General features: G+C 40.3%; 1 protein-coding gene across 1 annotated transcript in view; it reads left to right on the top strand.

The window, feature by feature from the left end:
* SLC15A5 (solute carrier family 15 member 5) overlaps window positions 1-12,186 on the top strand; it is a 96,691-nt gene extending 84,505 nt beyond the window's left edge. Inside the window, 2 exon segments of the mRNA XM_006080571.3 lie at window positions 5,418-5,526; window positions 12,039-12,186. Coding sequence (XP_006080633.3) covers window positions 5,418-5,526; window positions 12,039-12,186 — 257 coding nt within the window.
* Window positions 12,187-13,463: the final 1,277 nt, after the last annotated feature.

Below are 13,463 nucleotides of genomic sequence, written 5' to 3'. Positions count from 1 at the left end.
ACTAAAATAAAGTTATAGTACCTAAGAGCTGAGTCAACTGACAATGTTAAATGGAACATTTTACAACCAGTCCTGGGATAATGATAAAAAAAAAAAAAAAGGCACACAGAACATGAAGAAATATCTGACAGGAGATGGGCTCAAGATCAGGCTCAGGCTCCATGAGTTTGTATGAGCACCTCTCAAGTGAGGTGCAAGAAAGGATAGCCTAATGCTTATGGGGTTACCCTCTCTGTGTCCAACCCTCAACATCTATTATCTCTTTTTTTTTCATGCCAGCTCAGTGAGAGGGGGTACTGCTATCATTTTAGAGAGGAGAAACCAAGGCTGAAGCCATCCATTTGGGCAAATCCTCAACAATCAAACTATTAAATAATAGACTTCAAAAGTCTCTCTGATTCCAGCAATGCTTTTCTGTATTTTTTTCTATATCTTTCTATAGGCAATGCTACCTTTAAAGAGGAGAAGGCAATGGCACCCCACTCCAGTACTCTTGCCTGGATAATCCCATGGACATGGATGGAGGAGCCTGGTAGGCTGCAGTCCATGAGGTCTCTAAGAGTCAGACACGACTGAGCGACTTCACTTTAACTTTTCACTTTCATGCATTGGAGAAGGAAATGGCAACCCACTCCAGTGTTCTTGCCTGGAGAATCCCAGGGACGGGGGAGCCTGGTGGGCTACCGTCTATGGGGTTGCACAGAATCGGACACAATTGAAGTGACTTAGCAGCATCTAAAGAGCACACATAGACATGTAATCTCATATATAAAGCAAAGTTAAGCTTCACAAAGAATCTCTCTCTCCAACTTGATGCTAGTGCTTGTTCCATGTAATCAATTCAGGTGATGGTTTTCTTGACCATGAAGTGCACCATGTAAATTAGCTACACAATCAAAGGCTTCCCTAGGGACTCAGGTAAAGAATCTGCCTGCAATGCAGGAGACCCGGGTTCCATCTCAGAGTTGGGAAGATCCCCTAGAGAAGGAAAGGCAAAACTATGGAACCAGAATGAGATCAGCATTAGGAAGAAAGATGAACATTAAAAATCATATTTTAGAAAGAATACTCCTATATATAAAATAGAAAAGTAATAAGAACCTACTGTATAGCACAGGGAAGTCTACTCAATACTCTGTAATGGCCTGTTTGGGAAGAGAATCTAAAAACCGAGTAGATATATGCATATGTATAACCGATTCACTTTCCTGTTCAGCAGAAGCTAAGAAACATTGTAAATCAACTATACCCCAATAAAAATTTTAAAAGAATAAAGGAGTATTATCAGGAGCTTGACTAGGCGGTGTGGTTCTCTTTTATTTTTTAAATAATTCCAGTCACAAAATATCTTGTGTTATTTGTAAATTTCCACTGCCTTTCTCTAACTTTTCAAGTACTACATCCTCCTGTCAGCCCCATGCATATAATACCAGGTGACGCTGTTTCTCTTGTGTGCCCACCCCAGCACCCCCAATGAGAGAGATGCACGCACACTAACCCCACACCAGGCGCGTGTGGGCATGCTCAGTCTCTCAGTTGTGTCGAACTCTTTGTGACCTTATGAACTATAGCCCGCCAGGCACCTCTGTCCATGGGATTCTCCAGGCAAGAATACTGGAGTAGGTTCCCATGCCCTTCTTTCTCCAGGGGATCTTCCTGACCCAGGGATCAAACCCCTGTCTCTTATCTCTCCTGTACTGGCAGGCAGATTCTTTACCATTAGCGCCACCTAGGAAGCCCTGATAGTCTGGTATTTGCTGTAATTGCACAATTTCTTAGAAATATTATGTTTTACCTTTACAGATCTTACAAAATTTGTATTCTTCTCCCTCATCTGACTTTGTTATGGAATAAAGATAGTCTTTTCAATTACTTATTATGGAGTAAAATTCATGCTCCAAGAAGAATTAATGTCATGTTAATTCTGAGGCTTTGCCTACTCTGTGCAAACTCCTCTTACTCTAGCCAGAGAAACACGGTGATAAAATGGTATAATCGCATGACATGCAAAGTGCAGATGTGAAATGAAAAGGACAGAAATATGATTGGGATGTTAATTCATGAGAAATAAGGAAATGGGGCTGTTTGAATAGGCTTAGCAGGATGGTTTAGTTCTTCCTGAAAATAAGTGTGATGCTATCTCAACTTACCTTGGCCTCTACCCTGACTCCCCCATTCAGGTACAATCAAATGTTTAGTTTCTAAACACACACACACACACACGCATTAAAAGGGTTACAAAATACCCAATAGACAGACACAGACATTCAGTGAAACTTCTCCTAAATATCAGATAAAGGCAGCATGCCAATGTAGCAATAAAACCATAAATTTCTATTGTAATGGAACACAAATTAATAAAATGGGGAAGTAGAACTTACAAAATAGCTTTAAACTCAATACCAGATTTCATTATAGGTCCTAGACTATAATGGACACAAGATAATTTTCATGGTTGATCCATAATAATAGTCATTGGGAAGTTAAATGACAGAAGAGCAGCAGCTTTAAGTGGGAAATGGCACAATTCTTCACAGCTGTCATGCTTGTGCACTTGCTGACTATCAACCTTGAACAAAGCATTTAATTCAAACCCCATTTAAAAGTATACACTGTCAAGAGAGAGCCAAAAACCATATACTAGTTAAGGAAGCAACTTATAACCCATGTGCCAGAGATGACACTGAAGATCAAGTCAGTTGGAACGTAAACGGATTGCTCACAACCCAGTGTAGGAGCTGACTATTCAGAGATGATTTCTTCCTAGTCTCATAATGCATAATATTTTGTGGGGTGGCCACCTGATGGGAAGAACTGACTCATTGGAAAAGACCCTGATGCTGGGAAAGATTGAAGGCAGGAGGAGAAGGGAACAACAGAGGATGAGATGGTTGGATGGCATCACTGACTGGATGGACATAAGTTTGAGCAAGCCCTGGGAGTTGGTGACAGACAGGGAAGTCTGGTGTGCTGCTGTCCATGGAGTCGCAAACAGTCGAACATGACTGAGTGACTGAACTGAATTGACTATTTTGCCCATTCAGAACTGCAATTGAATTTAAATTCTCTCTCTGAAGGTAGATTTTGCCTTTTAAGCAATCTTTTAAACTTCCATAATACTATATATCTATGATATATTATTACTACTAAGATCCTACTGCTGTTTTTAAAAGTAGGGCATAAAAATAAGTGCTACATGTATAATGTATACGATAGAATACATTATATTTCATAGAATATATTCAATATTAAATTTAAACACCCACTGAAGAAAAATTGAGTGTGTGTGTAAGTCATAGTGATAATATGGATACAGATATATAGATTTAGGTATGAAAATAGAGTTCTAGCAAAGATCCAAAGCAAAAGTCACAACTTAGGAGCGTAGTAAAAGCAATGACCTTGAACTCTAATTAATTTCCTATATACTCAGTTTGGGGCTTCCCAGATGATGCTAGTGGTAAAGAACCTGCCTGCCAGTGCAGGAGATATAAGAGATGCGGGTTCGTTCCCTGCATCAGGAAGATCCCCTGGAGGAGGAAATGGCAACCCACTCCAGTATTCTTGCCTGCAGAATTCCATGGACAAAGGAGCCTGGAGGACTACAGTCTGACTCTGCGATCCCATGGACTGTAGTCCGCCAGGCTCCTCTATCCATGGGGTTACAGAGTCAAACATGACTGAAGCAACTTAGCACAGCACAGCACATACTCAGTGTGACATCAGAAGGAGGTGAAGATTCCTTACTTAAGGGTATTTTTTTTTTTTAATTTTATTTTATTTTTAAACTTTACACAACTGTATTAGATTTGCCAAATATCAAAATCAATCCGCCACAGGTATACATGTGTTCCCCATCCCGAACCCTCCTCCCTCCTCCCTCCTCCCTCCTCCCTCCCCATTCCATCCCTCTGGGTCGTCCCAGTGCACCAGCCCCAAGCATCCAGTATCGTGCATCGAACCTGGACTGGCAACTCATTTCATACATGATATTTTACATGTTTCAATGCCATTCTCCCCAATCTTCCCACCCTCTCCCTCTCCCACAGAGTCCATAAGACTGTTCTATACATCAGTGTCTCTTTTGCTGTCTCGTACACAGGGTTCTTGTTACCATCTTTCTAAATTCCATATATATGCGTTAGTATACTGTATTGGTGTTTTTCTTTCTGGCTTACTTCACTCTGTATAATAGGCTCCAGTTTCATCCACCTCATTAGAACTGATTCAAATGTATAAAGAACAGTGTGGAGATTCCTTAAAAAACTGGAAATAGAACTGCCTTATGATCCAGCAATCCCACTGCTGGGCATACACACTGAGGAAACCAGAAGGGAAAGAGACACATGTACCCCAATGTTCATCGCAGCACTGTTTATAATAGCCAGGACATGGAAGCAACCTAGATGTCCATCAGCAGATGAATGGATAAGAAAGCTATGGTACATATACACAATGGAGTATTATTCAGCCATTAAAAAGAATACACTTAAGGGTATTAAATTGAGGAATTCTCATCAGGTTAAAAGAAAATCTTCACATGAACCACAGACTGCAATATGACCAATAGGGTCTGTGGTATTAAAGTAACACTGGATTTATTCTATCTCGGTTATCAAAATAAAGTAACATCTGGCATCTACATGTATTATCTCACTAACCTTACAATTGGGCTTCCCTGGTAGCTTAGCTGGTAAAGAATCCTCCTGCAATGCAGGAGATCCCAGTTTAATCCCTGGGTCGAGAAGATCCCCTGGAAAAGGGATAGTCTACCCACTCCAGTATTCTTGGGCTTCCCTTCTGGCTAAGACAGTAAAGAATCCACCTACAATGCAAGAGACCTGGGTTCAAGCCCTGGGTTGGGAAGATCCCCAGAAGAAGGGAATGGCTACCCACTCCAGTATTCTTGGCTGAAGAAGTGCGTGGACAGAGGAGCTTGGCAGGCTACAGTCCATGGGATCACAGGGTCAGACACAAGTGAGTGACTTTCACATTCACAACCTTACAATTAGCACATGCAATGGGCTATCTGGTGATGACAAATATTTTTAATACATTCAATGTATTTTACCAAACAATCCCTGTGGGGGTGCAAAGCACTGCTCTATATATTAAACATATAAGAATAAATAAAACATGTGATTCTTGCAAATTAGAAGCATAATCAGGTTCTTCTGATACCTATATTGTGCTATAGAAATCAAGTTTTTTGACCTTCAAAACATTTGGCATGCTTTGCTTATTATTTTACTGTTAATTACAGAATTAAATGAATTTTAACTCTGAGTTTCAGATGTGCTTTTTTGCTCTGTAGATATCATTCAAGCGAATAAAACTCTATGAATTGTGGAATGATAAAATATTCACAGAAACTTACAACTCTGCAGTTGAATAACAATTACATTTGTTCCAAACAGGCAATTGGTTTCCAAACACATTAAACAAAGGCAATTTAGAAAACTTCTTCTTCTTCTTGGCATCATTAACATTGTTGAACGTCCTGGGATTCTGGAGTGTTTCACAAAGGTAAGTAAGTGTGTGGTAAGATGAACAATTTCTGAGTCCATGAAATATTGATCTGGGAGCCATCACTGAGCCAATGGGAATCTTGTATTCCATGACTGGACAAATTAGCATATTAGAGAAATTTAACAGATATTCAGAGCAAGAAATTTCCATTTAGACTTCACTTTTTCCATCAGTCCTTATAATAAAAAGTTCTTTGCTCAACTCTAAAACAAGATATTTTTCCTCCAACATACAGTGCCATTTTAGAATTAGAAATAACCATATCGATAATAAGAATGAATGAGTCATTATCATTAAAAGCAAATATCATTAAACAAATAGCTAGAAATCTAATGAGGCTTAAGATTTGGATTCCATTCAGGCCTTTAAATCAGCAGTGACCATTTCAAGGTCAATAACAAACTGTGCAAAATCATTTAGCCAGTCACCTGAGACCATTCAAGTGGCTTAATATGTATCATCTACCATCCATCCATTGCCAGCCTGTCTCTCTCTCTCAGTGATGTCTTCTTGGATGGCTGTGTGCTTTTGAGCAAAGTGCCTCACCTCTCTGAGCCTCTGTCTTCACGCATGTAAAATAAGGACAATAATTCCAACCTTTTGTGGGCTTTCTGGGGAGGTGAATTTTGATAAAAGACCAAGCACAATGTCTTCCATGTTGCAGGAACTAAATATGTCTATTTTCCTCATTTCTTTCTATTCATTTATCTATTTAGTCATTTAGTCTCTCATCTAGTGCCACTTATTCCTTGCCTGAATCATTCTTTTATTCCTCTAATAAATCTCTTTTGGAGCATCAGTCATGGGATGTGGACATGAAGGACATGAAGTCAGTCAATGTTCCTTGCCACCTATGCCCTCACTATCATGGGGCCTATGGTCCAGCATAAGAGAAGCACTGAGACCTCATGCAAGACAGAATTAATGACAAAAATAAAAAAACAAACAAAAATTAAAAGTCTTAAGGGCTTCCTGAATTTTAAAATTTCTTACCTTCCAAAGTATATGTTATCAAAGTGACCCTCTGTACTGTAAAATCTCCTTAAAAATGCCTGCCTGGTTCTTAGATTGACCACCACATTAGAAAGTCAGATTCTTGCAGAAGGATTCAACAGCAATGTCCCTGTCTTTGCAGCAAAACAGAGTCGGCAATAAAAACTGAAACTGAAGGCAAGGCTTCGTTCCCCTCTGGCCACTGCCTCCAAATACATGAGTGCCGCCCATCAGCTAATTCTCACAAACCTGTTTTGGGTCTCAATTTCACGTACTCTCCCACTGTAAGATTTGACCTGTGTTTCAAAAAGTAGTTTGGGTCATTTGTCGAGATGTGCACGGACCTCAAGTTTGTCATACAGAGTGGAGTAAGTCAGAAAGAGAAACAAAATCGTATCTTAACACATAAATGTGGAATCTAGAAAAATGGTAGAGATGAACCTATTTGCAGGGCAAGAATAGAGACAGACATAGAGAATGGACAAGCAGACACACGGTGAGGAAGGCAAGGGCAGGCTGAATCGAGAGAATGGAATTTACATATATACACCACCATGTGTAGAATAGATAGCTAGTGGGAACCTGTTGTATAGCACAGGGAGCTCAGCGCGGTGCTCTGTGATGACCTAGAGGGGTGGGACGGGTTGGGGTGGGAGGGGATATATATATATACATATAACTGATTCACTTTTTTGTACCACAGAAACTAACACAACATTGTAAAGCAACTATATCTTAATTTAAAAAATATATGTCAATAAAGTTGAAAAAAAACACCAATCTTTAGATTCAGCCCAGTTGAATCCAGTCCCACAGCTTAGCTGCACAAACCTCGGCAAGTTGCTTAACCTTGCCAAGCCTCAGTTACTTCTTCGTCAAAAGGAAACCACAAGAATGGTAACTGTGCCATAAGGTTATTGTGAGGATAAGTAAATACTCAAAAATGTTAGCAATAATAATAATAATGGCCTCATGTGTTGCCTTATTCTCTCTTCTTTCTCCTGTTTATTTTTCACCTAGACTCATAGTGAGATATGGCCAAGATGACCATGACTGTGGGCTAAATTCAAGTAGCACTAGCATGGGAACCAAAACTCTATTAGCTCTGGGACTGACTCACACATTTATTCATTCATCCATTCATTCAACCAATGTGTTAAGCATTGTTCCAAGCACTTGAAAAATAAAATTGAAGAAAGCAAAGTACTGGTCTACATGGAGCTAGCATCTAGCACTCAAAATATTTAAGTGTGATTATTCTTCTGTGATTGTTGAGCAAGTGAGTTACTATAAAGTGAGAGATGCTACAGCAGGGTTCAGAGAAGGAGGCAGGAATAAAAATATACAAAGCACCAGAGATCGGAGGAACCAGAGATGAAAAGGACTAAGAGATAATGTAGGCAGGGCTTGTGCATGTGTGCTAAGTCACTTCAGTCATGTCTGACTCTTTGCAACACTATGGACTATAGCCTGCCAGGCTCCTCTGTCCATGGCATTCTCCAGGCAAGAATACTGGAGTGAGTTGCCATACCCTCCTCCAGGGATCTCCCCAATCCCACGTATGTCTCCTGCGGCTCCTGCATTGCAGGTAGAGTCTTTACCACTGAGCCATCGAGGAAGCCCCAATGTAGGGCTTATTTAGAAAGAAATCGGATTCTTACCAAATCTTCTCCATCTCCTGTATGCTTTATTTTATCTTGCATCCTTTATGAGGGAAGGAAACAAAGAGAGGATGAAACAAACCAGGATGAGAAGAAATTAATTTTCCATATGTTGAGCATTTCTGTCTTAAGCAGCATGTTTGTTCACCTCTCTGATCTTATCACTCTATACATGAGAACTGTGGTGTTGGATAAGACTCTTGAGAGTCCCTTGGGCTGCAAGGAGATCTAACCAGTCCATCCTAAAGGAAATCAGTCCTGAATATTCATTGGAAGGACTGATGCTGAAGCTGAAACTCCAATACTTTGGCCACCGGATGTGAAGAACTGACTCATTGGAAAAGATCCTGATGCTGGGAAAGATTAAAGGCAGGAGGAGAAGGGGACAACAGAGGATGAGATGATTGGATGGCATCACCAACTCAATGGACTTAAGTTTGAGCAAGCCCCGGGAGTTGGTGATAGACAGGAAAGCCTGACGTGCTGCAGTCCATGGGGTCACAAAGAGCAACTGAGTGTCAGTCCATGGACATGATTGATTGACTGAACTGAACTGAATACATGAGAACACTGAAGTGAAAACCTAATTGAGTAAATTATGCTGCTTCTGAGTGCCATGGAGGAGCCCTCTTCCTGCTCTGATGACCCCTTAACTCTATGGGAATGGAGACTGTCCCTTCAGCTCAGGTAACTGTACTCAGCACCACCTGTTGATCAGCCTCCACAAGAAAACAATGCTTGTCTCATTTCAAAAGAAAGGAGAGTCTGAGAAATTTGCCCATAGAGATTAAATAGCTAGAACCAACTACATTAGTTCAAAGGAACACATTGCCTTGGGTATCTATTCCCAGTTGGGACTGGAGAGGCCAAACCAAAAGCATTAAGCGAGAAACGGTATGGAATATAAGTGATTAGATCAGTGTCTGCAGTGAGAAGTGCAGGATTCCAGCTTATTTCTATACTGATTGCTTTTGTCAAACACTGGCAAAAAATAAGGGACTTCCCTGGTGGCTTGGTGGTAAAGAACCCACCTGCCAAAAAGGAAACAAGGGTTCGATCCCTGGGTCAGAAAGACCCCCCTGGAGTAGGAAATGGCAACCTACTTTAGTATTCTTGCCTGGACAGTCCTATGGACAGAGGAGCCTGGTGGGCTACAGTTTACGGGGTTGCAAAAGGATCAGACATGACTTAGCAACTAAACAACAACAAACAATAAGGATGGAAACAGGAGAAAACACAGATATCCCAGGGATGGTATTATTGAAGCATTATTTATGAGAGAGATGATGTTTTATCTCAATACACTTCCAAACACAATCTAGCTCTTACCAAACCCAAAGGTATATCTGGTCAGAGCCAGATATTGGTGATAAATCTATCAATGTCAGTCCCAAGTATCAAGGAGGGTCCCAAGCTATTCTTGTCCCAAAGATTCTGAGGCCAGTGGATTAATGATGAAACAGCACCCTCACTAACATACAAGTGGAATTAGGTCTGTGTTAGCATACAAGGGCACCCCATCATCAAGTTTATATTACTGTGCTACAATCCTAGTGTAAGTCCTAGAACCAAACTAATCTTGTTGAGGTCAGTGGAAAATCACTTAACTGGGTATGCTGCTGTTTAGTCGCTAAGTCATGTCCAACTCTTGCAATTCCATGGACTATAGCCCACCAGGCTCCTCAGTCTGTGGGATTTCCCGGGCAAGAATACTGGAGTGGGTTGCTATTTCCCTCTACAGAGGATCTTCCCAACCCAAGGAGATCGAACCCGTATCTTCTGCATTGGCAGAGGAATTCTTTACCTCTGAGATACCAGGGAAGCCCTAGCTAAGTATAGTTAGGAATATTCCAGAGTGCCAGACCAGGTGTACCTTCTGTTTCTAAGAAGAAACAAAAGCAAACAGTTTCCTGCCTCTGTCTGTATTAGAGTCCTCTTCAATCACATCTGAAATAGTGACATGAACACCTGAGGCTCTCCAGGTTGGGGCTGAAGGAAGTAGGTGGATGAAAGGTTTTCCCTTGCTGGAAAGTATTATAGGAATATCACTATAGACCTTAATATAAATATGCATCCTACATCAGATGCTAAGATATTAATAAAGGATATTATAGATGTTTATTGGGCTTCCCAGGTGGAACTAGTGGTAAAGAACTCCCCTGCCAATGCAGGAGACATAAAAGACACGGGTTCAATCCCTGGGTTGAGAAGATCCCCTGGAGGAGGGCATGGTAACCCACTCCAGTATTCTTGCCTGGAGAATCCCATGGACAGAGGAGCCTGGCGGGCTACAGTCCATGGGGTTGCAGAGTTGGACATGACTGAACTGACTTAGAGTGCACACACACATGTTTATAGCAGGGGAAAATAGAAGGGTAATTATTATTACAACTTGACACCATCATCCCTCTAATATTGTAAAACACATAAAGTTAATATCATTGTGCTTAATTTTTAATGATACCAGTAATCTTTTGTATATAACCTGTAACAATTAGCAAAAGAGACCTAAATCAGAGACAAAGGACTAGTTATTCAAAGCATATCCTTTTCTTACAGGTATTTTTAGCAATGTTGAGAAGGGAAAGAAGGCAAAGTTAGCATTAGAAACCTTCACAAATTAAAAAAAAGCCTAACCTCAGAGACTTATGTGTCTTTGATAAAATTGAACTTATAGTTCTTATTCATTTGTTCATTCAACCAATATTTATTGGACATCTGATATGTACCCTGGAGGAGGAAATGGCAGCCCACTCCAATATTCTTGCCTGGGAAATCCCATAGACAGGAGCCTGGCTGGCTACGGTCCATGGGTTCGCAAAAGGATCGAGCATGACTTAGCAACTAAACAACAACATGTACCAGGCACTGGTCAAAGCAGTAGGCATACAGCAGTGAATAAAACAGCCTGAAATTCCTCTCCTCCTAGAGCTTCTTCAAAATGTTGACGAAACAATTGGTCTTCAGAGGCAGCATGCTATAGAGGAAAACGGTCAGGACTCAGAGAGTTCTGGTTTCAAACCTAAGCTCTGTCAACTCTTACTCATGTGAACCTAAGCAAGTTATGTAACCTCTTAAAACATCAGTCTTTTTTGCCTGTGAAATGGGAATGGTTCCATCCTTCCCAGGTTGTAGTGAGAATTTGGTAAGTTAGGGTGAGTACTGGGCCCTGGCTTACTGTCTGGCATTTAGAAGATGGGGAATCCAGATTTTGCATAAGTCAGGGATAAGGGGACATAGTTTAGAAACACATTTGTAGATTTTTTTCTTCAATAGTGGTGTTTTCCACACAGTCTCAGTGCTAAATTTAAAAACCCCTAGTGCATCTGACCACTCTCAAGTGGCACTAGTGGTAAAGAACCCACCTGCCAATGCAGGAGACATAAGAGACATGAGTTCAATCCTTGGTCAGAAAGATCCCCTGGAGAAGGAAATGGCAACCCACTCCAGGATTCTTGCCTGAGAAATCTCACGGACAGAGGAGCCTAGTGGACTACAGACCGTAAGGTTGCAGAGAGTCGGACACGACTGAAGTAAATCTTTCCAATCCTGCCGCCATTAAATCTACAAAGTTGATAATTCCAGACTTCCACGTTTCTCACCATCAGACTCATGGCAGACTGTAAAACAGCACCACCTAAAGGTCCTTGTGAGACACCGTCACATGTCCTAAAACTCCCTTTGTCGTTTTATCCAGACTCTTCTGGGGAGCAGGGCTCTTAAATAATCATCACCGTTGTGCCAGTATCTATGGGACTGTAATAAAAGGGAGACAAGCACGGAGAGAAAGCAAATGATTTATCAAGTCATCTACATCTGGCCTTAAAAAAAAACCTTTCTTTCTTTCTTTTTTAGGTATTGTAATCTAAATCATTTTAATGCCCAGAACACCAGTGGAAGTAATCTCAAAGAAACCCTTCCCCTCCAGGAAAAGTCTTTGAAATTTTACGGCAGTACACAGGAATTTTCTTCAAGTATTGATCTTTAGGAAACAGCCCTGTGAAACTATTCGACTCAACCCATCATATGAGTGGAGTATTCACTGTCTTCTTCAGCTGGACGCTATGCCTTTTAGTTTAAGAGCTAATATGTATTGGTATGAGAGTGGCCTTATGGACGTTATCTGTGTACTTTAATGGTTCAGCCGTTTAAAGCAATGTATATGACATTTCTTAGTTGTCATAGTTTTAAGTCCTTAGAATTGAAATAATGGTATGTCAATATTCTTCCCTTCAGTACATTTATTGAGCCCTTATTACATGCCAGGCATAATAATCAGACACAGTTTATGTCAGAGTAAATAACAAATCTAAACACAAATAACCTATATCTTATACATAAATAATAAGCCTGTATAGTTTTACTGTACTTCATCTTGCTCTTACACTATCAAGTTATGAGTGAAGGAACTTGCTCTGAATTAAACAGCAGCATTACTGGGTCAAGTGATTAAGACTTTGCCTTCCATTGCAGGGGGTGCAGGTTTGATCCCTGGTTGAGGAGCTAAGTAAGATCCCAGCCACAGCCAAAAAGCCAAAAACACAAGCAATATTGTAACAAATTTAATAAAGACTTTTAAAAAATGGTCCACATTAAAAAAAAAATCTTAAAAAAATTTTTTTTTAAAAAACAGCATTACTAAAATAGAGATCCTTTGCCCAAAAGTGAATATTCACATACTGAAAAAATTGTAAAATAAATATAAGTGGTGGAATTATTGAGATTAAAGGAAAGAAGAAAATTAAGGAGGTTAAATGAGTGTTGGGGGAAGGGCAAGTGATCAAATCAAAGAGATACTTAGATTCCCTAACCTGGCCTCCACTGGTACCAGTTCAGATGCATTCAGAAAACTGTTTTCCAAAAGAGATTTTACCATTATAAGCAAATAAATGTGAAAAAAATTCATTAAAAAAATACAACTAGGGTCCCAAATCTTTGTAGCAGTGTTTATCAACATTTTGCTGAGGACCCCCAGTTTTAGGCAGATCTTTTTGGTCCCAACCACAGACTGCTTTAAGGCAAAACTTTTCCCAGGAATTGGCAGCTCTGATAAACCCACCCAAATCATTCTTATGCTCTCTAAAATCTGAGCACCACTCTTTTCTGGGACAGTTCAAGCTGGATAGGAGAGGTGGGTTTTATCAGTTGATTGGAAATGATTCTACAATTAAAGCACCTCCCTTGTGTATATCTAAAATATTTTAGATCTGCAGAATAAAAGATTTATACATCTTGATGAGGTGTGATATGCATTTTTAATTGCAAAAGAGCAGCTGTAAA

This window comes from Bubalus bubalis, chromosome 4, assembly GCF_019923935.1.
Source record: "Bubalus bubalis isolate 160015118507 breed Murrah chromosome 4, NDDB_SH_1, whole genome shotgun sequence".
Taxonomy (NCBI): Eukaryota; Metazoa; Chordata; class Mammalia; order Artiodactyla; family Bovidae; genus Bubalus; species Bubalus bubalis.
Note: the sequence above shows the minus strand (reverse complement) of the source record. Positions and strands in the feature narration are given on the sequence as shown.